This window comes from Balaenoptera acutorostrata, chromosome 10 (assembly GCF_949987535.1).
Source record: "Balaenoptera acutorostrata chromosome 10, mBalAcu1.1, whole genome shotgun sequence".
Taxonomy (NCBI): Eukaryota; Metazoa; Chordata; class Mammalia; order Artiodactyla; family Balaenopteridae; genus Balaenoptera; species Balaenoptera acutorostrata.
Genome location: NC_080073.1, coordinates 36,403,843 through 36,429,149, shown reverse-complemented (window position 1 = coordinate 36,429,149; position 25,307 = coordinate 36,403,843). Strand labels below are relative to the sequence as shown.

General features: G+C 36.8%; 1 protein-coding gene across 5 annotated transcripts in view; it reads right to left on the bottom strand.

Annotated features, from left to right (window-relative positions):
- Window positions 1-25,307, bottom strand: part of SFMBT1 (Scm like with four mbt domains 1) — a 136,971-nt gene that overhangs the window by 29,039 nt on the left and 82,625 nt on the right. For 4 of the 5 annotated variants that reach the window (XM_057555350.1, XM_057555348.1, XM_057555347.1 and 1 more), the window contains 7 exons: window positions 23,714-23,808; window positions 12,440-12,680; window positions 8,179-8,319; window positions 5,531-5,619; window positions 2,334-2,580; window positions 1,537-1,631; window positions 929-1,030 (listed from right to left, as the gene is read on the bottom strand). In XM_057555350.1, the coding sequence (XP_057411333.1) occupies window positions 929-1,030; window positions 1,537-1,631; window positions 2,334-2,580; window positions 5,531-5,619; window positions 8,179-8,319; window positions 12,440-12,680; window positions 23,714-23,808 (1,010 nt within the window). The remainder of the gene's footprint in view (window positions 1-928; window positions 1,031-1,536; window positions 1,632-2,333; window positions 2,581-5,530; window positions 5,620-8,178; window positions 8,320-12,439; window positions 12,681-23,713; window positions 23,809-25,307) is intronic. The other variant, XM_057555351.1, reaches the window with a different exon arrangement.

Here is a 25,307-nt window from a genome sequence, read left to right as displayed (position 1 = left end):
GCTTCTCTTGCTGCAGAGCATGGGCTCTAGGTGCATGGGCTTCAGTAGTTGTGGCTCATGGGCTCTAGAGCGCAGGCTCAGTAGTTGTGGCACACGGGCTTAGTTGCTCCGCGGCATGTGGGACCTTCCCGGACCAGGGTTCAAACCCGTGTCCCCTGCCTTGGCAGGCGGATTCTTAACCACTGTGCCAGCAGGGAAGCCCACTTCTTGTTCTAAGAATAATCTTCTTCTAACGTAAGGAAAATTTAAATCTCAACAGGTCAGATGATTCAGCGTCCACATAACTATTCCTCTTGTCACACTTGACTTTTGGTTCTACTTTCAGTAAATGGGCTTCTGCTCTACTCTTAAAACGAAATCCTCTACCTTATGCCTCAGTTCTAGTTACTGAGTAACTGGGCCTTGACAACCTGCCCAGTTCTTGTGGTTACTTCTAACAAGAAGCTCGCTTTTGTCAGTCTTCCAAAAGATTAAAGTCTGAATCTGGAATCCATGGCTGGAGCAATCCTACTGGCAGATCTTGTGACACTAATCAACTGTTGCCCACACATCTGCTCACCCAACGAGCCCTGCACCTAGCTGGACACTGATGACACTGCCTGCCTCCTAACTTTTCAGATACCATGGGCTACCTGCCACTTAAATCTCGTCTATAGTTATGTACAGCTAGGCCTGCCCCAAAGAATGTGCACCCCACTACTCTGGTGCCCAGGCTTTGGTTAGCTGGGGCAACCAAGCTCTGATAAAGGAATGGGCCACAAAGAACCAGACATTACAAATGTAAAATGTGCACAGAACTAATTCTAGCCTCACAGCTTAGGAGAAACAATGGGTTGGATTAGTGGAGTTTGAAGATTAAAACACTACCAATTTCCTAAACCAGTCACCCTGACAAGAATTCTTACCAAGAGAGTTGCCTCCATTTTACCTTAACAATTGTAGCAGGAGAGATCCCAAAAGGAGACCAGGGATCCACAGCTTCCAATTTCATATTTACAGAGAATGAATGAGTGCCGATCACTTGTTTATCCTGAAATGCAAATGCCAAGAGGGAATAAAATATAGTATCTGCACGTTAATTTTATACTCATATATAGCTGAATACTACTCTTAATTAAAATAATGGAACTGTCCAGCTTCTGGTAAATAATCTAATCCTATAATTGTCTTCCCAGCCTGGAAAAAATTATTTAGGAAAAAAAAAACCCAAAAGAAGCACTCCTACTCTCTACATTCAGAACACGAGGGTCATACAGAGAAAAAACAAGTTTATTTTATAACAAGTCAAGGCTATGTACTTCAGAGTAGAAAAGAAAAGACTCAAAATGCTTTAAGAGCGCTTCGGGAAAAAACGTAGACTACTTCTAGGAAAAAAGGATGATCATCACTCTAGCTAGCCTTCAAGCCTCTTCCCTCCTTCAGGCATCACAGCACTCTCACTGACGCCAGGGGTTATTTTATGCTTTGCAGCTCCCCCATATTGCTTTACTCTACTGTGAGAAGATAAGTACCTATCTACCACATTTTTGTTTTTACCTTAAATAAGTAAGATGGTAATGGCTCTTCCTCCTCCTCTTTCACTTTGGCCAAGATCTCTTGCCACTCAACTTCAGTTTTCAGATGTCTGATGGCTTTAGTTAAAACAAGACAGGATGCTTTAAGTGATGTGAGAACTTACACATTTTATAACTGCTCTGAAAGCATTCAGATGAAAAAGTCACTTTCCACTGGGAAAAAGGAAGGGGTTCAAGCCCACTTATACCATCTTTACTCAGAGAACTTATAACTTTAACTTCAGTACCTTGTCTCCTCTGTTCAGAACCTGGGTAGTGTTTGGTGAAAATACCTACAGTAAGATCATAAGGATTGCTGTTGTCCACAAAATAATATAATATAGCATCCAAGTTGGGGCACATAATAATGAATGTAAATTGATTCAAAATATTAACTCCTGCTTTAATATTATTGGGATATCTTTTAATCAACAATTTGCTTTGAACTCAAGACCTGTCCTACTCCTATAACTATGTGAATGCTACCTAGAGAATTTTTCTTCAGTTTTGGTAACGGATCAGTATGAGTTGGGGCAGAAGTCAGTAAAAGTTGGAGCAGAAGGTATATCAATATGTGTGGCAAATTACTAAGGCAATAAAGCCAAAAAAAAAAAAGGCATTTAACTACTCCATATACATTTTTTCAATATCTCTATTATGTAAACTAACAAAGGCTTCCATAATATGCAGAATAATGTATTTTTCAGTCTCACAGATATTAATAAAAATATAATAAACAATAATGTAATATTAAAAGAAAAACGTTATATTGCTCCTCACCTGATGGGGGCTGAAGCTCATATCCCTGTTGAGCAGCCCAACCAACATAATGAAGAAACGGATCCAAGTAATACAACCAATGTTCAAAATTATCAGAACTCTCAAGTCCTTCATAACGCAGCTTCAGCCTTCCCCCGATGTTGTCTACTACAGTAACAATCCAAGTACTTAAAGAGTCCTGGAAAGCTTGACATTCCAGCCTGGAACCTGGAGCAATGAGATCTAAAGGATTCCTCCCATTACGGAGCTTCAGGTAAAAAAAGCAAAATGATTATATAAGAGAGGTAACATAGTATTTTTAAAATCAAGTTTTAAATGAACTCAAATTAGCCTTTATATTTTTACCCATTCAAAGCTAGTGACACTGAACTGCCTAATATCGTACAAGTCTCTATAGTATTATTTCTGGTGATATGAAAATATTTATCTTAAAGAAAGATTTCTATCTCTAGGACTATGTTATAGTTTCATCCAGAAAGAATTTTTAAAATATCATCATTATTTAGTCTCTGTAAAAGCAAATATGATCATCATTTTTAAAAAAATCAAATATGACAAAAGTCAAAATCCCCCACAATCCTACCTCCAGGAAAGAACCATGATAAATGCTTTGGCATATACTCTCTGAGAATGGGTTTTCTACACACAAGTCAACATCCACCCGTGTCTATCTTTTTCTCTTTTGTATTTTTTGAAAAATGTATATTGTTTTTCAATGTGTGTTTGTCACTTAATATTTCATAGCTATCTTTCTACTATAGCACATATAAATCTTCCTCATTCTTTTAATCTGTTTTACTGACATTATGTATTATACATGGGCAGTAATTTATCCACTTATCTGCTGACGGCATTTCAGTTCTGATTTTTTTACTCATTTCACAATGATGTTCTTATGAATGCAATGAGTGTTTTGATTGCATTGAGGGAAAGGAAAAGTTTAATTCTCACTCTCTAGATACATATTAAAAGCTAGAAAAAAGAATAAAAACAAAGGCTGATTCCAATATCATCACTTAACCATTTCTTAATGTTCAAACTTACATTTTTTTCCTAATAAGAACTGCTCGGACTTCCCTGGTGGCACAGTGGTTAAGAATCTGCCTGCCAATGCAGGGGACATGGGTTCAAGCCCTGGTCTGGGAAGATCCCACATGATACGGAGTAACTAAGCCCGTGCACCACAACTACTGAGCCTGTGCTCTAGAGCCCGCAAGCCACAACTACTGAAATCGCGTGCCACAACTACTGAAGCTCGCGTGCCTATAGCCTGTGCTCCGCAACAAGAGAAGCCACCGCAATGAGAAGGCTGCACACCGCAACCAAGAGTCGCCCCTGGGCAGCAACAAAGACCCAATGCAGCCAAAAATAAATGAATAAATAAATAAATTTATAAAAAACAAAAACAAAAAAACTGCTCTATGACACTTACATATTCATATATATGCAAAAGAACACATGAACAAATGAAGGAACACATTCACAGCTAAAGATAAGAATAGCAGAATCAAGGTCAATGTACTGCAGGATACTTATTAATTCATTTGTTCATGATTTCATTCATTCATTCAAATGTTACTGAGTGTTTAGCCAGGCCCAGACTAAACATAATTAAATGAGTCAGAGTACAGGCATACCTCTGAGATATTGCAGGTTCAGTTCCAGACTACTACAATAAAGTAAATATTGCAATAAAGTGAACCATATTAATTTTTTGGTTTCCCAGTGCATATAAAAATAAAGTTTACACTATATTGTAGTCTATTAAGTGTGCAACAGCATTGTCTAAAAAAAATGCACATATCTTAATTTAAAAATACAAAACAAAAACCAATTACAATAGTAACATCAAAGATCACTGATCAGAGATCACTATACAAATATAATAATAATGACAAGTTTGAAATATTGTGAGAATTACCAAAATGTAACACAGAAACACAAAGTGAACAAATACTGTTGGAAAAATAGCGCCGACAGACTTGCTCAAAGCAGGGTTGCCACAATGCTTCAATTTGTAAAAAAATGCGGTGTCTGAAAAGCACAATAAAGTGAAGCACAATCAAATGAGGTATGCCTGTATAAAATATAAAGATCACCTAGAAACAGAGTGTTCACCAATCAAGTTTAAAGAGGAATTGTGAATGGATCACAGAATTAAATATAACAGTTAACACTATAAAACATTTAGAAGAAAATATAGGAGTAAATCTATATGACCTTGGGTTAAGCAAACCCTTCTTAGATAAGACTCCAAAAGTACAAGCAACAAAAGAAAAAAATAGATAAACTGGACTACATCTAAATAAAAAACTTTTGTTCTACAAACAATATCATCAAGAAAGTGAAAATACAATCTACAGAATTGGAGAAAATATTTTAAAATCATATATCTTGATCTAGACTTATAATCAGAATTTATAAGGAACTCCTACAACCCAATAATAAAAAGATAAATAACCCAATTTAAAAATGGGCAGATATTTCTCCAAAAAAGCACATAGAAATACGCTCAGTATCATTAGTCATTAGGGAAATGCAAATCAAAGTGAGATATTACTTCACACCCACTAGGATAGCTATAACCAAAAAGAGAATAACAGGTGTTGGCAAGGATGTAAAGAAACTGGAACCTTCATAAACTGCATTTCACGTATGATACAAAGAATGTTGCTGGTACGACAGATAGTGACAAAATATAACTTAGAAACGTCATAACCAATAAATTTATTTCACAAAAACAAAAAATCTATTTTCACCAACAAGCTCAAAAGCTATACTAATTTAACAGAACTGCTGAAAGCAGGTAGGTGGTGGTCCAGTGTCTTCTGAGCAAAAGAAAAGGGGTCTCAAGTCATCTGGTGTGGGAGTTACAAATGTCCATGCTGAAGTAGAGTCAGCCCTTGCTCAGTTCCAAGTGAGAGCTCAAAATGGCCACATTTTCCAACTGCGTGAAAGAATCTGGAAAACTAGATTTTCATGTGTTTGCAACTAATTCAAAAACCTTTTACGCACTGAGCAAGCCGCCAGTTTGCAACCTCTGAGGGTAAGTTTACACCCCCCAATACCTATGCCTATGTCTGTACTAATAATGCTGATCTGTCTTGGAGTGGTAAATGAGCATGCAATTTTAAGATTCCTTGGACAGGAAGATTGGAAGGGTTTTCCACACTGATTCTGGAAGCAATAATACTCACGCCCTCGAGCAGCGGAACAGGAGGACTACATGCTCCCATCAGGGTCTGCCGCAGAAACTCATCCCGATCAGACACTTTATCTCTGATGCCTAGATGAAGGAATCATACTGTCAGCCACAAAACACAGAGAAATTAAACTAAGCAGAATACAGAGAAACTAAACCAGTGAAAATGGTTTAGAGGTGCATCTGTCATTTTAATATTTAACAGCCCAACATATTGCTTCTTTGACAGCTTAAAAATAATCCTCCTCTAGATAGAGCTACTTCCTGGTTAGTTTAATAAGAGTTGCATCCAGAAAAAAGAGAATAGGCCCAACTCTCTGTTAATATAATTTTATCCAAAAATGAACTACTTTATTTTTATTATGGAAATTTTCAAATATACAGAAAAATAGAGAAAACAGTATAATGAATCCCCAGCTTCAAAAACTGTCACTTCATGGTAAATCTTTATATCCAGACCAGGAGCTGTTAGCAAACGACAAACTGTGGGCTAAATCTGGCCTGCTGTCTTTACTGTAAATAAAGTTTTATTGGAACACAGCCAACATCATTTTTTAAGTACTGCTTTCACATTACAAAGGTAGAGTTGAGCAGCTGTGACAGAAACCACAGGGCCTGAAAAGCCTAAAATATTTTACTATCTGGTCCTTTACAGCTACTTTGTCAACCCTGATCTATATCCTCACATACTCCGCCCCCCCGTGACCCAACCATGGATTATTCAGAAACCAATTCCTGATATCATGTAATTTCATCTAATATAATCTCAGTATGCATTTCTAAAAGAAAATAACTTTTTGTATAACCACAATAACATCACACCTTTAAAAATTACAATAATTCCTTCATATCAAATATCTAGTCCATGTTCAACTTTCCAAAATGTCTCAAAGATGATTTTTTCAATTTGTTTGGTCAAATCATGATATAAATGAGAGCCATACATTGCAAATGGTTAATATATCACTAAATCTCTTTTAATGTGTACGTATACCCCACACTCCCTCTTTTTCTTGCAGCATATTTGTTAAGACTCAACATTTTGTCATATATAGAGTTTTTCAGAGTCTGGTTTTACTGGTTGCCTCCTTGTGGTAACCAGTTGCTCTACTGTCCTTTCCATTTTCTATAAATCAGTATTTAGATCTAGAGGCTTGATCAAATTCAGGTTTGACTCTCTGGGGTGGGGGGTAAGATTACTTCATAAGTGGAGTTGTATCTTTCCATCAAGAGGCACATTCATTCTGGTTGTCTCTCCTTCTGTGATGTTAGCAGCTTTTAATGGTCACTACATAGATATACTGATTCATTAGGGGCTAAAAGTGGTGATACTCTATCACCCCTTCTTCATTTACTAACCAAAATACTTCTATAAAGAAAAATTTCTCTTCTTCTACTATTTGATCACAAAAAGAAGGCAGGATATATGCTTGATTCTCTTTATTCTTTCTCTGTATTTACCAGCCTTCAAAATTATCAGTTGGTTCTCCAGCATCGTCCCAAGGCGACCAATGAGAGTTTTGTTTAAAAGATTCACCATGAAGTTACAGATTAAATCACATATATGTTTCAGGCCATTGCAGCTACTGTCCTATTGATGCTCAAAGTGTCTCATCTTTAAGAAGAGGGGGTCTCTTCAGGTTGGCTCCTGAGTCCTTTGACATAACCGTAGTAAATAGTTATTGATCTCTTTTTCACTTTTGGTATAAAAAGATGTTCCATGCTCCTCTTGTACATTTCCTGCCCCAGTCCAGCTTTATCCCACAACACACAAATAATGATTTCAAAATAACATCAACTTTACCACCAACAATATGATTACTAAAAACAGCTTGAGTTGTTGTTGCTACTTTGGCAATTTTTTTGGTTCCTTTTGGCATAACCTTACTAGGGACATACATTTAAATTTCTGTATTTGAAAGTCACTGAAATAGTTGTTCTCTGGGTAGTTACTTCACAAGCTCCATACACAGGTTTCTTTATTTGCTTCTGCATTCGGTTTTTTACAAATTGCTTTTTTAAATTTAATTTTGCTTTATAAGTTATATAAAATATTTACATGGTTCAAAATTCAAATCTACAAAATAAGGTACATTCAGAAAATCCACCTTTTAACCTTGTCCCCTTCATCCTATTCCCTTCTTTACCCACAGGCAACTTTTTAAAATGGTGTATTCCTTATTGTTAATCAACTATATAGTTCAATAAAAAAAATAAAAGATTCCTTTAGTTTTAAAAAACGAAGTTAACACATACATACACACGCATTCATACATCTTCCTCCTCCCTCATTCAATACATATTTTTCTTTATTCATATAACAAGATATCTGGAGACCATTCCTTGGATATATGTAGATGGACCCTGTTTCTTTTTTTAATGACTGATTGCACCTTTTATTATGAAGTACTCTTCTTTGGAAAGGTGATATATATTGATACACACACACACACACACACACACACACACACACACACAGGAATATTACTTAGCCATAAAATAGAATGAAATAATGCCATTTGCAGCAACATGGATGAACCAAGAGATTATCACTCTGCTGTACACCTGAAACCAACACAACATTGTAAATCAACTATACTTCAATTAAAAAATAATAATAAAGTACCCTTCTTTGTTTCTTACAGTGCTTTCTGATCTGAATTCCACCTTTGTCAGATATCAAGACTGAGACTCCTGCTTTCTTTTCTATTTGCATTTGTCTATGTATCTTTGTCCATCCTTTTATGTTTATTCTTTCAGAATATCTCCATTTAGGTATGTCTCCTGTAATAGCACAGAAGTGGGTTTTATTTTGTGAGCCAACCTGAATTATTTACTTTTAATAGAAGAGTAAGCCCATTAACATTTATTTATATTACCAAAAGATACGACCTCAATTCTGTCATATTGTTAAGTATTACATAAATTGCTTGTGTATGTGTACAGTCTTTCACTATGTGATCTATTTTACTTAAATATATACTTTTTCTTTTTAAAATCTATCTTTTGACATTTAGAAAGGTTTGTGGTTTTTTTTCCTCTGGTTACTTTTATACTAATATCTTTATATAATAATTTTAGTCCTCTCTATTTTCAGACTATTTTCTATTTCTTTTTTTTTTTTTTTAATAAACAATACTAAAGTTAGCTATAATGTCTTTCTTCTCCTCTCTTTCAGCATCTCATTTCAGGTAATAGCCTTTTACCCCCAGTTAACACTTAAAAGGCAATTAGTTAAATTACTAGGCAATAAACCTGTTTTAAAAGGGGAGGAGGGATGAGTAAGCTTATACCACTGTATTCACTTGCTCGCCCCACTGTGGTCCCATATTTTTTATAGTTATACTGTATTTATGTTGTCAGAGCATGTAGCCATTATATACTATACTGTCTCTCTTACAACTATCATTTAGCTTGAAGTTCTACAGTCATATATACATTTAGTGTTTCACTAACAATTCTCAAGCTAATGTTCCTTCATTTGTTTGATTTTCTTTTCTTTTTTTAAAATAATTAATTAATTAATTAATTAATTTTTGGCTGAGTTGGGTCTTTGTTGCTGCGTGCGGGCTTTCCCTAGTTGCGGCGAGTGGGGGCTACTCTTTGTTGTGGTGCGGTGGCTTCTCTTGTTGCGGAGCACAGGCTCTAGGCACATGGGCTTCAGTAGTTGTGGCACATGTGCTCAGTAGTTGTGGCTCGCGGGTTCTAGAGCTCAGGCTTAGTAGTTGTGGCACAGGGGCTTAGTTGCTCCGCAGCATGTGGGATCTTCCCGGACCAGGGATCGAACCCGTGTCCCCTGCATTGGCAGGCAGATTCTTAACCACTGAGCCACCAGGGAAGCCCTCGTTTGATTTTTCTGAACCTCATTCTCTAGTGGATTTCTTTGGAAGGAAAAATCATGGGAACAATATTCCCTGAATCCTTACATCTTCATAACAGTTTGCATGTGGCCTTTACACCTGATGTTCAGTTTGGCTAGAAATAAAATCCTGGCCTCATGTTTTCTTTCACTGAATTTCTTAAAAAATGTTACCCTATTGTCTTTCGGCATAAAGCACTGTTGTCAATTAGTCTGATGACCATCTTGTTTTCTTTCCTTTTCAAGAAACTTACTGTTTTTTGCCTAAAAGATTAAGGGATCCTTTTTTGCTTTAGAGTTCAATACACACCTCGATTTAGCTGTTCTCATTTTATTTCCCCATGTACATAGTGAACCCTTTCAATATGTATTTTTAAGTCCTATTTTATTTCCATAAAGTTTTCTTGAATTTTAGTTTACAGTATTTTATTATTTTGTTACTTTGGTTTTCATCTTCAGGGACTTCTATTTTATGTATCTTGAACCATTTTTGCCAACCTATATTATTAATATTTTTTTCCAAGTCCTTTTTATTTCTTTTTTTAATTTTTTTCCCCTCTTTTTCATCTTCTATTTCTCTTCAGATATTACTCATGGTTGATTCACTCCTGTTTTCATCTTAACTTAATCTTCATTTCTAGTATTTTTAAATTTCTAGTTCTTGCCTACCTTCTATTTTTTTTCTTTTCAAATCTTTTTCTTTTCAAATCTTCTCACTTTTGTAATTTTTATAAATTTTATTTATGATTTTTCTCACTGCTCTATCACTGTTACTACATTTCTGTTTGATACAGTGTTCATGACTTTTGTGGTTATGTTTCTCTGGAAGGATTTTATTCTACCCTTTTTTCCTCTTTTTTTATTATACTAACTGGACCTTGTATGAGACTCAACTGAAATCATTTTCTGTTGTTCATGTTTAAATGAGGTGAATTTTCCTATACTCTCAAGATGCGATAGTGGGCCAGGTAGCTTCATGTCTCTAGAGCTTCCTCTTACAATGTTTTTTCACAGAATGTTAATGGCAAGCTAGAAGCCCACCGATAACCCAGGACTCTAACTCCATTTCTAAATACCATCCTTCAAAAAACAAAATGAAACAAAACAAAACAAAAAAACCTAGGGCTCCCTGGAGAAATGGCTGATTTCAGGGCTGAGGCAGGGAAAAGTTTCCTGAACAAGAAACTACTCAAAGAATAATGGGAACATAGCAAAGGACACATTTGCCAGCTTGAAGGGGTGTCCACTGGCCAAATCTAGGACAGTCTGAGCATCAAAATAAATAATGATAGTAAGGATTATAATCCATTGAATAAAATAATACCCATGAGTCTATACTGACATAGATACATAAATACACACATGCATACATAAATACATGTGTGTAAATGGTAGAAAAGAGAAAGCTCTTTCTATAGTAGAAAGCCAATTATGAAATGAAGAAGGAATTAGAAAATACCATTTGGTAATCATGAGAGTAATAACTGTTTCAGATAAAAATTATCAATGGATGCCAAAAATAGTGGGTGAAGTTTGAAGAGTAATGAGATATTTACATAATCTCAAGGTATCTTCCCACAAGATACTTACTAATTAAAAACAGTAAAAGGAATTTTACAGTGGAAAAACTTGGCATATACCAATTTAATCAAGTGATGAAAGTTAATATCACAAGTTAGTTACAGGACAAACCAACAGCATGTGTCTCCTGGTATGATGCACCAGAAGGACACAGCATCACTTCTGCATTTTTCCTACCAAAAGTGCACAATCTGAATCTAAGTAAACATCAGACAAACCCAAATTGTGAGACATTCTAAAAAAGAGCTGGCCTGTACTCTTCAAAAACGTCAATGCCAAGAAGGACAAAGAAAGGTTAAGGAAACTAAAAAGATATGACAGCTAAATGCACTGAATCCTGGACGAGGAAAAGACATGAGGAATAATGAACAGTACTCAACCCAGGACATAATGAACATTACTGGGAAAATTGGTCTGTACCTTTCAAAGATGTCAAAGTAAGCCTGAGGAACTGTCCCAGATTAAAGGAATCTTAGGAGACATGACAAATGAATGTTAACACATGATCTAGGATTTTCTTTTACTGTAGAAACATTTTACTATAAAAACATTATTGATAAAAACTGAACAAGGTCTACAGATTAAATAACAGTATTATATCAAAGTTAATTTCCTGATTTTATTTTATTGTGTTCATGAATGTCCTTGTTTTTAGAAGTAAAGAGTAAAAGGACATCACACGTACAACTGACTCTCATGGTTCATTAAAAAAGCCGCGTGTGTGTGTGAGAGAGAGAGAGAGAGAGAGAGAGAGAGAGAGAGAAAGAAAGAGAGAGGGAGGGAGGATAAAGTAAATGTGGTAAAATGCCAACATTTGGGGAAAGTTGGCAGTAAGTCCCCAAGAATTTTCTATAGTATTTTTGCAAATCTGAAGTATTTCTGTAAATCTGAAATTATAAAAAAATAAAAAGTTGAAAGTAAAGCATATAAGGTCTGGAATTTTCTTAAGGTCTGTCTTTCCTTTCTGCACATTTATATGACCCTTCTCTTTCTTTTGTCCTATTGTCTCTGTCCTACTTAATTTGGATTCTACTCCCAGTAGGGCTCTTTCCTGGAAGGGAGCTTCACCTGGTTTATTCTAAGGGTTCACAGCTCCCAGATTGCTTGTAGGTGATAGGAGGGAGGATGATAAAATCAGAAAGAGAATCAATCTGGCCCAAAGTACTCAGAGACAACCAGACCTACAAGTCTCAAACTTAAGAGAGCCTCACAGACCTACAGGATTATAAGCAACAGATGCTTCCTATGAATGTCATAAAAGCCTCAGGCTTAGTGAGCACAGAATATAATTTTTTTTAAAGGGAAATGTAAATTATTCCTTATAAATACTGTCATTCAAAATGCTAACCCAAAGAAGTTAGGAAGACTTATGTGCTTGGGAAACTGAAAACCTTAAGACTGTGGACAGTCCAAATTTTCCTACAGCAATATCACATCACGCCTTGATATGAAGTATCGCATTACCTTCCGGGGCTTCGAGGGTCTTCTTATTCTGCTCACACCACCCAATGGGGTAGAGGTCAGCCTTCCTGATGTCACACCAGAAGTCTGCTCTCCGGTCGTCCCCGTAGCCATCGTAGCGGAGGAGGAGCAACTGCTCACAGGTGGTAATGATGGTGGCAACCCAGTAGGTTTCAGGATCGGTTTTCACAACCACCTCCAGTTTCATCCCAGGAGCAAATCCATTTTGCAAACGTGTGTCCACCTGAACAGGGAAATGTAATTAACCACCAGAAAAACATCTCAAATGAATACTTCTTTGGCCAACATTCTTTAAGACTTACAATTCTGAAGCACTAAATGCAATAAAATCTTCTCAAGGGAAACCTGAGAAATTCCAATTCTAACTCACAGGAGTGATCCAAACAAAACAGGGACTAGCAATGCTGCTCTGTTCCATCTGACTCTGAAGGAGCTTTAAGAGAACTCAATATTCCACCGAAGCAGTCTATTATGATTACAGAATATGCTTTCTATTAAGTATACAAATCACTGAATGTTCACCATTTTAACAACCTTCAACACATTAAGTTTTCAAGAGTGATTTCTCGATCATTCAAAAGAAAATTTATGAAGCTAGAAAAGGTAAAGGACAAAAATAAGTTATATTGATAATAAATTAGTATAATATGTACCATACAAAGGGAGCCATATTTCCCAGTTTCCCTAAAACAGTCTGTGTTTACACCTGTTATTCTTGAATAATAATAATGTCTCTTATCTCTCTCAAAAGTGTCCTAGTTTAGATGATAAATTATATGGTCACAAAGTTAGGGGTCTGCAATTCTGGAACTCCTGTATGTGTATACTAAAATTAAATAAATATATTATGGATAATGAGAGCCAGGTTTCTCACTGTGGGAGAAAGAAGTAAAAATAAGAAGAGGGGAATGGGACTTCCCTGGCAGTCCAGCGGTTAAGACTCCACGCTTCCACTGCAGGGGGCATGGGTTCAATCCCTGGTGAGGGAACTAAGATCCTGCATGCCGCACGGCATGGCCAAAAATAATAATAATAATAAAATAGAATAAATTTTTAAAAAGAAGAAGGTAAAAGCAGAATGAATCTTGTGGTGTTGATCTGAAATCAGAGGTATGGATGCCAAAATGACTATGACGACTATGATATCTGCATAATCTCAAAGGTTCTCTCCACAAAATTCTTAGTCGCAAAGGGGAAAACAGTAACATTACGGTGAAGAAATCTGGCAGACGCCACCTTAACTAACGGATCAAAGTTAACATCACCAGTCCTAAAACATCAATATCATATACCCTTGATATCATACCAGAAAAGCACATCATTTCTATGACATTCTTGCCAAATGCATAAACTCAAGCTAATCATGAGAAAACCCAAACACAAATTGAGAAACATTCTACAAAATAACTGGTATATGATATGCGCTTCAAAAGTATCCAGGCCATGAAAGACAGAGAATGAGGAACTGTCCCACACTGGAGGAGACGATGGAGACATGACAACTAAGTGCAATGTGGCCATTATAACCACTGGAAAGTGAGGGGGCTCCTGGAAAGGAGAGGCCAGAGAGGGAAAGTCCGCATTCTGTGTAAAATTCCTCCCCATTCTAATCACTAACCTGCTGTACTCCTGAAAGGTAATCACTACCCTGAATTATAACACTACAGTTTAACACTGCCTGTGTTTCAGCACTATGTTAGCAAAATTATGCAGTATGAATGTTTTTCTGTGTGGGGCTTCTCTTGCCCAACATTGCTTATGAGATTCATTTGTGCTGTTGCATGTAACAGTACTTTATGTCTTCTCACTCCTGTATAGTATTCCATTATACAAATATGCCATAATTTATCCATTCTAATGCTCCTCATAGTAGGCACTCTGGGCAGGTCACAGTTTTGGAAGACTACTGATAATATTCTCATAATTATATGAATAGTTTTGTATGTCATTTGATGCATACCTACATGGATTCCTATAATAAAAAGACAAATATTTTCCAAAGTGGCTGTACCAATGTACTCTGCCAGTAGTATACAAGAAATTCTTCTGCCTTAACATTCTAACCAACATTACTGTATTTTCTACCTTTTTCATTTTAACCATTTTGAAACACGTATTATATTATCTCACTGTAATTTTAATTTGCATTTTCTGATTATTAATAGAGTTGAGAACCTTTTTATTTATTAGCCATTTATATTTCTTCTTCTGGGGAATGCCTAAATTTCTTGCCAATTTTTAATTGAGTCAATATTCTGGATATCAGTTTGTCAATTACTTATATTACAAATATCGCTTTCTTGATGTTTGATAAACAGAAGTTATTAATTTTAATATATTCTGATTCATCAATATTTTTCCTTTAAAAAGTTAATGGTTTTTCTATATTTTTAAACAAACTTTTCCCTATCCGTAAAGGTCATAAGATATACTACTATATTATTTTCTAGAAGCCTTTTATATTGAGAACTAATATCCACCTTGAGTTAATCTCTGTGTGTGGTATTAGGTAGGGGTCAGGTTTTACTTGTTTGAATCAGTTTGTCAATTTCTACTTAAATTTTTTTTTGCTGTTTGACTTGGGTTGCAGTCAACCTACAGATCTATTTGGGGAGAACTGACATCTTTACAAGAGTGAGTCTTCCAATAGATGAACAGGTATATTCCTTCATTTTAACTTATATAAATAAAGATTTGAAGTTTCTTTGCAAATATTTCTTATATCTTATTCCTAGCTATTTGATGTTTTTTATGTTATTGTAAATCACATCTTTCAGTTTCCATTTCTGTTTGCAGCTAGTATATAGAAATAATAGGTTTTTTATACCGACCTTGTATCTAAAAATCTTGCTAAAATTACTCATTAATTCTAATAATATAGCTGTAAATTATTTTATTCATCTGCAAATAATGACCTTTTCCCTTCCTTCCTAATTCTTTTTTTTTTTTTTTTTTTTTTTATTTATTTATTTTTGGCTGTGTTGGGTCTTCGGTTCGTGCGAGGGCTTTCTCCAGTTGCGGCAAGCGGGGGCCACTCTTCATCGCGGTGCGGGGACCGCTCTTCATCGCGGTGCGCGGGCCTTTCTCTATCGCGGCCCCTCCCGTCGCGGGGCACAGGCTCCAGACGCGCAGGCTCAGCAATTGTGGCTCACGGGCCCAGCTGCTCCGTGGCATGTGGGATCTTCCCAGACCAGGGCTCGAACCCGTGTCCCCTGCATTAGCAGGCAGATTCTCAACCACTGCGCCACCAGGGAAGCCCCCCTTCCTTCCTAATTCTTATACATTTTGTTTTTCCTACATTATATTGGCTAGATCCTCCAATACAATATCAAACAGAAATCATGTTAACCAGCATGATTTTTGTCTTGTTCCATATTAAAAAGAAAGATGTATCATATTACCATTAATAAAGTTTGCTGTAGATTTTTTTATAGATACACTTCATCAAATTAAGGAAATTCCCATCTGTAGTTTGCTAAGAGTTTTATCGTAAGTGGATGTGGAATTTTATCAATAATTTTCTTTATATATTGAGATGATAATGTGATTTTTCTCCTTTATTCTACTACTATGGTGAATTATGCTCATTGATTTTCAAATGTTAAGCCACTTAAGCCATCTTGTATTCCTGGAAAAATCGACTTGTTATTAATGTACTATCCTTTTTAAATATAGCTACATTTAGTTTGGTATTATTTTGTACGCTACTTATGCATTAGTCGTCATGAGTGACATGTCTCTGTAATTTTCCTTTCCTGAAATATTACTAGATTTGGTATCAAGGTTGTGCTGATCTCTAAACAAATTGGTACCCTACAATCAATATGGGATAGAATGATCAGACAGAAAGGAAACAGAAGACTTGAACAAGATTATAAACCAACTAGACCTAACAGACATATAGAGAACACTCCACTCAAAAACAAGAGAATACACATTCCTCTCAAATGTACATGGAACATTCTCCAGGATAGACCATAATTTTAGGCCAAAAACCAAAAATCATACAAAGTATCTTTTCTAATCACAATGAAATAAAACTGGAACTCAATCACAGAAGGAAAACTAGAAAAGTCACAAATACATGGATATGAAACACACTCTTAAATAGCCAATAGATCAAAGAAGAAATCACAAGGGAAATTAGAAAATACTTTGAGACAAATTATAACCAAAATACATAAAAATTTATGAGAGGCAGCAAAAGCAGCATTAAGCGGGAAATTTGTAGCCGTATATGACTACACTAAAAAAGAAGGAAGATCTCAAATCAACACCCTAACTTTACTTCTTAAGAAACTAGAAAAAGAAGAGCAAATTAAACCCAAAGCTAGCATAAGGAAGGAAATAATAAAGATTAGAGTAGTGATAAATAAAATAGAGAACAGAAAAACAATACAGGACTTCTGGTTTTCAATTTGACATGTAAGGATTTTTGGATGTTGGAACTCCTGTCCTAAGAAGAAAAAAAAACCTCAACAAACTAAAAAGCAACAACTCTTCTTAGATCCAGCACAGAATTGAGGTCATAGGGCAAAACTGCTGTGCTCAAAATTAGAGACAGACAGACAGATACAGAGAATTACAACATACTAGACAGAGCAGAAACCTCTGCAGGACTAGAACCAGGGTAGGAAACCTCAAACTGTAATTAATGAATTGCTAGAGGCTCAGTATGGACAAGATTGAGAGGTAAAAACTCCATGGGGGCCCAGTCTCAGGGCCGCCCACGGTCTTCTCTGAGTTTACCCCCCCAGGAGTCCTACCAGGTTTTCACAATAAAGATCAGAGAAAAAACTCTCCTAGTACTTCTGGCAGAGGGAAGAATAAAGTAGCATTGTGAAATACATCCGAAGCATTCTGCTCTTCTTAACAAGACTAACCCTCAAGAAAAACTATTTTACTAGGTCCTAACCAACTAGCGTTTTACCAGAACTTTTACCAGTTTTCCTGATCTAAGGTAAGGGAAATACCCAACTTCAGCCCCCTCTAGCTTCCAAAATAGGGGAAAGGATATGCACAACTCAGGTTCACTAAAACACTGAGACCAAATCACAGGGCTAGAGAATGCTTTTGCTCTCCTCACACCTTACCACCACACATCAAGAGGGCTCCTGTAAAACAGGGGAGACAAAATTAATGACACCAAAGTAAATTTTAGCCTCTGACACCTATAGTTACAACAAGCGGTAAAATCATCCTAACTCCTATCAGGTAAACATAAAACACTAAAGACCTATATATTTCTATTCCTTTTACTCAGTATATTATGTCCAGCTTTCAACAAAAACTTACAGAGGTACTAAAAGACAAAAAACACAGTTTGAAGAAACAGAGCAGACATTAGAACCAGGCTCAGATACGGCAGAGATGTAACATACCAGGAATTTAAAACAACTGATTAATATGATAAGGGCTCTAAATGAAAAGAGTGGACAGATGGATGATGCAAGAAAAGAGTTAGAAACTCCGAGGAAAAATCAAAATGAAATGGTAGACACCAAAAACACTCTAACAAAAATGAAGAATTCCTTGATGGGCTCAACCATAAGACTGGGGTCAGCCAGGGAAAGAATCTGTGAGCTAGAAAAAATTTCAATGGAAACTTTCAAAACTGAAAAGCAAAGAGAGAAAAGAACGAGAAAGTTGGAAAAGAATACCAAAGAACTGTGGGACAATTATAAAAAGTGTGACATAAGTGTACTATAAATATTGGAAGGAAAAGAGAGAAAGAATAGAAGAAATATTTGAAGCAATAATGACTGAGAATTTCCCAAAATTAACGATACCAAACCACAGATCCAAGAAGCCCAGAGAATACCAAGCAGTATAAATAACACAAAAAAACATCTATACCTAGGCATAAGATACTCAAACTGCAGAAAAACAAAGAAAAAAACTCTTGAAAGATGACAGAGGAGAAAAAAATACCTTACCTATAAAGAAGCAAGGATAAACATTACATCAGACTCCTCTTCAGAAAACATTCAAGTAAGAAAATAGTGGAGTGAGATATTTAAATTACTTAAAGAAAAAAGACACCAACTAAGAATTCTGTACTCAGCAAAATAAAGACTTTTCTCAAACAAAAATTGAGGAACCTTGTCACCAGTAATATTTCTTGCAAGAAATATTAAAATAAATTCTTCAGGGAATTCCCTGGCAGTCCAGTGGTTAGGACTCCACGCTTTCACTGCCGAGGGCCCAGGTTCAATCCCTGGTCAGGGAACTAAGATCCCGCAAGCCACACGGCGTGGCTGGGAAACTTCATTCATTCATTCATTCCTTCCTCAGAAAGAAGGGAAATGATATATGTCAGAAACTAGATCTACATAAAGGAAGAGCAATAGAATAAGTGAATAAATATATAATAAACATATAAAAGAATCAATGAAGATAAAATCTTATTTTTCTTATTCTTAATATATCTAACAGATGACTGTTCACTCTAATAACAGCAACAAATTATTTGGTGATTATAGCTTATGCGTAAGTGAAACGAATGATAACAATGTTATAAGGCCTGGGAGGGAGTAACTGGGAATACTCTGATATTAGCTACTGGCACTATCCATGAAATGGTACAGTGTTACTTGAAAGAGAACTTGGGTTAGTTGTAAATGTATATTGCATATACATTTGTATATGCAACAAATGTATATTGCAAAAACAAGGGCAACCACTAAAAAAGTATAATGATGTGCTAAGTGAAATAAGCCAACATAAGAGGACAAATATTGTATGATTTCACTAAGTGCAATAGGCAAGTCCACAGAGACAGAAAGTATAATAGAGGTTACTAGGGGCTGGGGGAGGAGAGTGGGAGGAGCCACCCAGGGGAGAAACCCTGAATACAGGGTTTCTGTTGGAGATGATGAAAAAGTTCTGGAAATGGAGAATGTTAGTGGTTGTAAAACATTGAGGAAGAAGTTAATTTTTTTAAAACCTTTAACAATGAAGTGTTTTCAATATGCATCTTTTAATTAATTGCAGTCTACTTACAAATAATACCATACCACTTCATGTGTTGCACAAAGATCCTACAACCATACACTCCCAAATCCTCCCTCCCATCCTTTGTGCTACTATAGTTACATATGCTATAAACACACAATATACTGCTACCATTTTTTTGTTGTTGTTTCAAACTGGTATCTTTTAGAGACACTAAAAATAAGGAAAACAATGAACTTTATATCTAGTTACATCTATGCCATTTCTATTATTTCTTTGTGTGGATCTAAGTTTCTGTCTTATTTCAAATTCCTTCTGCCTTAAGAACTTCCTAATACTTTTTTATAGATAATGAAACCTCTTAATTTTTGTTTTCCTGAAAAGGTCTATATTTCTCCTCCACTTCTGGAAAAAATTTCTGCTGAGGACAGAATTCTGGGTTGATAGGTTCATTTCTTTCAACACTTTAAAGATCTTACTCCACTGTGTTTTGGTTTGGATAGTTTTCCAAAAAAATTTCACTATAATTCTTATATTTGTTCCTCTATATGTAATGTGTCTTTTTTTCCTCTGGCTGCCTTCAAGATTTTCTCTTTCCCTTTGGATTTCAGCAGTCTGAATATGATGTGACTGGATGCATTTTATTGTTATTAATTATCCTGTTTTGCATTGCTTGAGCTTCTTTGATCTGTGGTGTAGTATCTTTGTTTTCCTTTGGAAAATTGTCTGCCGTTATCCCTTCAAACATCTCTTCCTCACCTCTGCTCTTTTCTCCTTCTGAGATTCCAATTACACACAAATTACATTTTTTTTTCTTTTTAATATTGTCCACAGCTGTTGGGTGTTCTAGGCTGTTTTTTCCCCACTTTTTTCTCTTTATATTTCAGTCTGGGCGATTTCTACTGACTTATCTTCAAGTATACTGATTCCTTCCTCATCTGTGTCAAGTCAACTGATGAGCCTGAAAAAGGCACTCATCTGTTACCATGTTTTTCATTTCTATTAGATTCTTTCTAATAGTTTCCATCTCTGCTGAAATTCCTCTTCTGTTCATGCATGTTGTCCACCTATTCTGCTAGAGCCTCTAACATATTAATCATAGTTATTTAAAATTCTCTGACAGTTTAAACATCTGGGTCATAAAGTCTGGTTCTATTGAATGCTTTGCCTCTTGACAGTGTGCTGTTTTTCTCTTTCTTCTTGTGTGTCTCTCATGATTTTTGGTTGAAAGCTAGACATCCTGGGTAGAACAGTCAAGACTGAGACACATAGTATTTACTCACGGAAATGAGCAAGTTTCTTCTTAGGTTTTAAGTTCAAGAGAGAAGGTTAAGTCAATCTAGTTAGGAGTAGAGCTGTGTTTGGGTTTTACTGTTGCTAACAGTTATTCACAGTGCACCATAGGCTTCAGATTCCACTAGCACTGTCTGGTATTTATGCTGTAGGCTCATTTGCTATACGGTTTTTTCCCTCAACATTAGCTGCTCCACCCTCACATTTAGATCTTTCTCTTTGTGACTACACCTCTTTTGTAACTACACTTCTTTTTGTGACTGTCTCTCTCTCTCTCTCCACACTCTTGCCTCTCCCCCACAAACAGACCTCTACTACCCACAATTTTCTAACTTGGTAGTGCGGGACAAGCATTCTCTGAGATTCAGCCTCAGTCTTGTGAGATTCTGTGTCCCTTGGTCTTGGGGGTGGAAACTTCTCAGTGATCCTAACCTTCCCCCAACTGTAGGGGACTTCTGATGCTCCAGCATGTATTCCTACCCCTCTCCTACCTACATCCCTTCCCCAGTTTGATGCTTTTGTTCTAGAAGACCCAGGTAAAGCTTAGTGCCTTTCCCATGGTGGGGGCTGTTCTCTCCACCAGACATGCACCATGAGGAAGGCTTTTTCACTATCTTACACTCTTCCTCTGTGCAAATGTGGTTTATCTCTAATTCCTTCTTCAGCCCTGTCTTCCCTCTTTCCTTTGTGCCAAACTTGGTCGTGTAAAACTCTTGCCAGTGGCTTGGACATACATTACCATTGCTCTAGAGTTCTGAGTTCTACCAGTTTTGCCCATGATCTGCTAGTCATAGCCATCCCTTCTCAACATCTTCCTATATCCATGCTTGATTTTTACTATATTTGGCAGCCCTTCACCATATACTAATTCAGGTTTATGGTTAGGCCAAGTCCTAATCCAGAGCAAAGCCCTAACTCTCTTCAATTTTATTAAGGCTGAGAGAGGAAGCTGCAGAAGAAAAGTGTGAAGCTAGCAGAGGCTGGTTCATGAGGTTGAAGGAAAAAGGACATTTCTATAACATAAAAGTGCAAGGTGAAGCAGCAAGTGCTGATGTAGAACCTGCAGCAAGTTATCCAGAAGATCTAGCTAAGATAATGGATGGAGGTAGCTACACTAAACAACAGATTTTCAATGTAGATGAAACAGCCTTATCTTGGAAGAAGATGGAAGAAAATGCCATCTAGGACTTCCATAGCCAGAGAAGTCAAAGCCTGGCTTCAAAGCTTCAAAGGACAAGCTGACTCTCTTGTTAGGGGCTAATGCAGCTGGTGAGCTTAAGCTGAAGCCAGTGCTCATTTACCATGAAAAAATCCTAGGGCCTTTAAGAATTATACTGAATCTAACCTGCCTGTGCTCTATAAATGGAAAAACAAAGCCTGGATGACCGCACATCTGTTTACAACATGGTTTACTGCATATTTTAAACCCATTGTTGAGACCTACTGCTCAGAAAAAGATTCCTTTCAAAATAGTACTGCTCACTGACAATGCACCTGGTTACCCAAGAGTTCTGATGGAAATGTACAAGATTAATAATGTTTTCATGCCTGCAAACACAACATCCATTCTGCAGCCTATGGATTAAGAAGTCATTTCAACTTTCAGGTCTGACTACTTAAAAAATACATTTCATGAAGCCGTAGCTGCTATAGTGATTCCTCTGATGAATCTAACAATTGAAAGCCTCCTGGAAAGGATTCACCGTTCTAGATGCCTTTAATTACATTTGTGATCCATGGGAAGAGGTCAAAATGAACATTAGCAGGTGTTTGGAAGAAGCTGATTCCAACCCTCATGGATGACTTTGAGGGGTTCAGGACTTCAGTGGAGAAAGTAACTGCCAATGGGGTGGAACAGCAAGAAAACTGGAAGTGAAGCCTGAAAATGTGACTGAATTGGTGCAATCTCATGATAAAACCTGAACAAATGAGGAGTTTCTTCTTCTTCTTCCTTTTTTTTTTTTTTTTTTTTTTAATCTTTTGGCCACGTCGTGTAGCATGAGGGATCCTAGTTCCCCGACCAGGGATCGAACCCATTCCCCCTGCCTTGGCACCATGGAGTCCTAACCACTGGACCACCAGGGAAGTCCCAGGAGTTTCTTCTCATGGATGAGCTTTCTTGAGATGGAATCTACTCCTGGTGAAGATGCTATGAAGATTGTTGAAATGACAACAAAGGATTTAGAATATTACATAAACTTAGTTGATAAAGCAGTGGCAGGGCTTGAGAATTGACTCCAATTTTGAAAGAACTTCTACTATGGGTAAAATGCTATCAAATAGCATTGCACCTACAGAGAAATCATTCGTAAAAGGAAGAGTCAATCCATGGGGCAAACTTCACTGCTGTCTTTTTTCAAGAAACTGCCACGGCCACCCCAGCCCTTCAGCCACCACCACCCTGACCAGGCAGCAGCATCAACGTCGAGGTAACACCCTCCACCAGCACAAAGATTACAACTGGCTAAAGGCTCAGATGATGACTAGCATTTTTCAGCAATAATGTATTTTTAAATTAAGGTAGGTACTTTTTTTTAGACATAATGCTATTGCACACTTAACAGACTATAGTATAGTTTAAACATACTTTTATATGTACTGGGAAACCAAAAAATTCGTGTGACTTGCACTTTATTGCAATACTTGCCTTACTGTGGTGGTCTGGAACTAAACCCGCAACAGCTCCAAGGTCTGCCTGTACCAGACTATAAATCATTTTCTTCAACTGAAGAGGTTTTGTTTTGTTTTTTTTTTTTGACAAAATAAAGGAATATTCATGACTGGTCAAAAAAAGACAAGTTGGCATCGAGTGGCAAAAAATACACAAAACCAAAAGGGTTTTAGAATATGTCAAGTTTTCTTAATAAAAGTGGCAACAGGAGGGAAAAAGAAAAAGCACTCAAATTCTCTCAAGTATTCTACCTTAAAATAACTCTAAACTCTCTAATGATGGTGCAGTGAGTCAAAGAAAAGAAATATAGTAAGTCAAGCAATATAGTCACTGCTCACATGTTTAAAAGACCCGTAGGGAACTGCTGTGGACCCTGTCTCTTCTAGATAGTCTTCCCAGCTTAATTCCACTTCTTCCACTCCAGATCCAGCATCTGGAATTAAAAACAAAACAATACAAAAACAGGTAAGACTCAATTAAAAAAAACTTAAGGTATAAAAACATAAACTTAGTAAACCTAACTTACAATTTACTTCACAAGTTAATTGACTTTTCACACAAAATAACTAAGTATTCTTTTTAAATAGCAGGTTCCCTTAGTGCACTGATTGTCAATGAATCTCAACACCATAGAGTGTGACATGCTGTCTCCTGCTGGGATCTATCTGGGATTCACCTAAATAGACCACATAAGGCTGGTGAGAGTGTAACTACTACAATCGCTTTGGACTGTAATTTAGTATCTAATGCCAAATATCTGAGATCCTTAATAGGCATTTCAAACTTAAATTTTCAATCTGTTCTCCCTTAGTACTCTCCAACTGAGTAAAAGTTACCACTGGTTGATATTTTGACTCAATCCAAAAACTGTAGAGTTATCCTTACTTTCTTCCCTTTCTTTCACATCTCACATCCAATCCATCAGAAAATTCTGGGTACTACGTTTAAAAATATCCCAAATCTAATCACCTTCCACCATTTCTACTGCTATCTCTCTAAGCGCAAGGTCTAACAATAATATCTTTCACCTTTTAATCACACAACAAAATCTAAAATTTGGGAGACTGCAAAGGCCCTATGTGATCTGACCCCTAGTTCCCGACCCTGCTCCTGCATCCCCAACCAGCCTCTTGTTTGCTCACTGCACTCGAGGGACACTGAGTTTCTTGCCACTCCTCTCTAACCATGTTCTTTCCTCAAAGTCTCTGTGTTTGTTATTTCCTCCGCTTAGACTCATTCCCCTGTCATTGACAGCTTTACGTTATTCAAGCCTCTACTCAACACCTCTCCAGAAAAGCCTTCCACCAGAAAGGCCTTCCATCAGTGTGCATCTAAAGTAGAAACCTCCAGCCTCTGCTTTCATTATCTTCACGGCATTCATTCCTACCTGCAAGCATACCATGTCTTTTTTTTTTTTTTTTTCCAAACATCTTTATTGAAGTATAATTGCCTTACAATAGTGTGTTAGCATCTGCTTTATAACAAAGTGAATCTGTTATACATATACAATATGTTCCCATTTCTCTTCCCTCCTGCATCTCCCTCCCTCCCACCCTCCCCATCCCACCCCTCTAGGTGGTCACAAAGCACCGAGCTGATCTCCCTGTGCTATGCGGCTGCTTCCCACTAGCTATCTATTTTACATTTGGTAGTGTATATATGTCCATGACACTCTCTTACCCTGTCACATCTCACCCCACCCCCTCCCCATATCCTCAAGTCCATTCTCTAGTAGGTCTGTGTCTTTATTCCCGTCTTGCCACTAGGTTCTTCCTGGCCTTTTTTTTTTTTTTCCCTTAGATTCCATATATATGTGTTAGCATACTGTATTTGTTTTTCTCTTTCTGACTTACTTCACTCTGTATGACAGACTCTAACTCCATCCACCTCATTACAAATACCTCCATTTCATTTCTTTTTATGGCTGAGTAA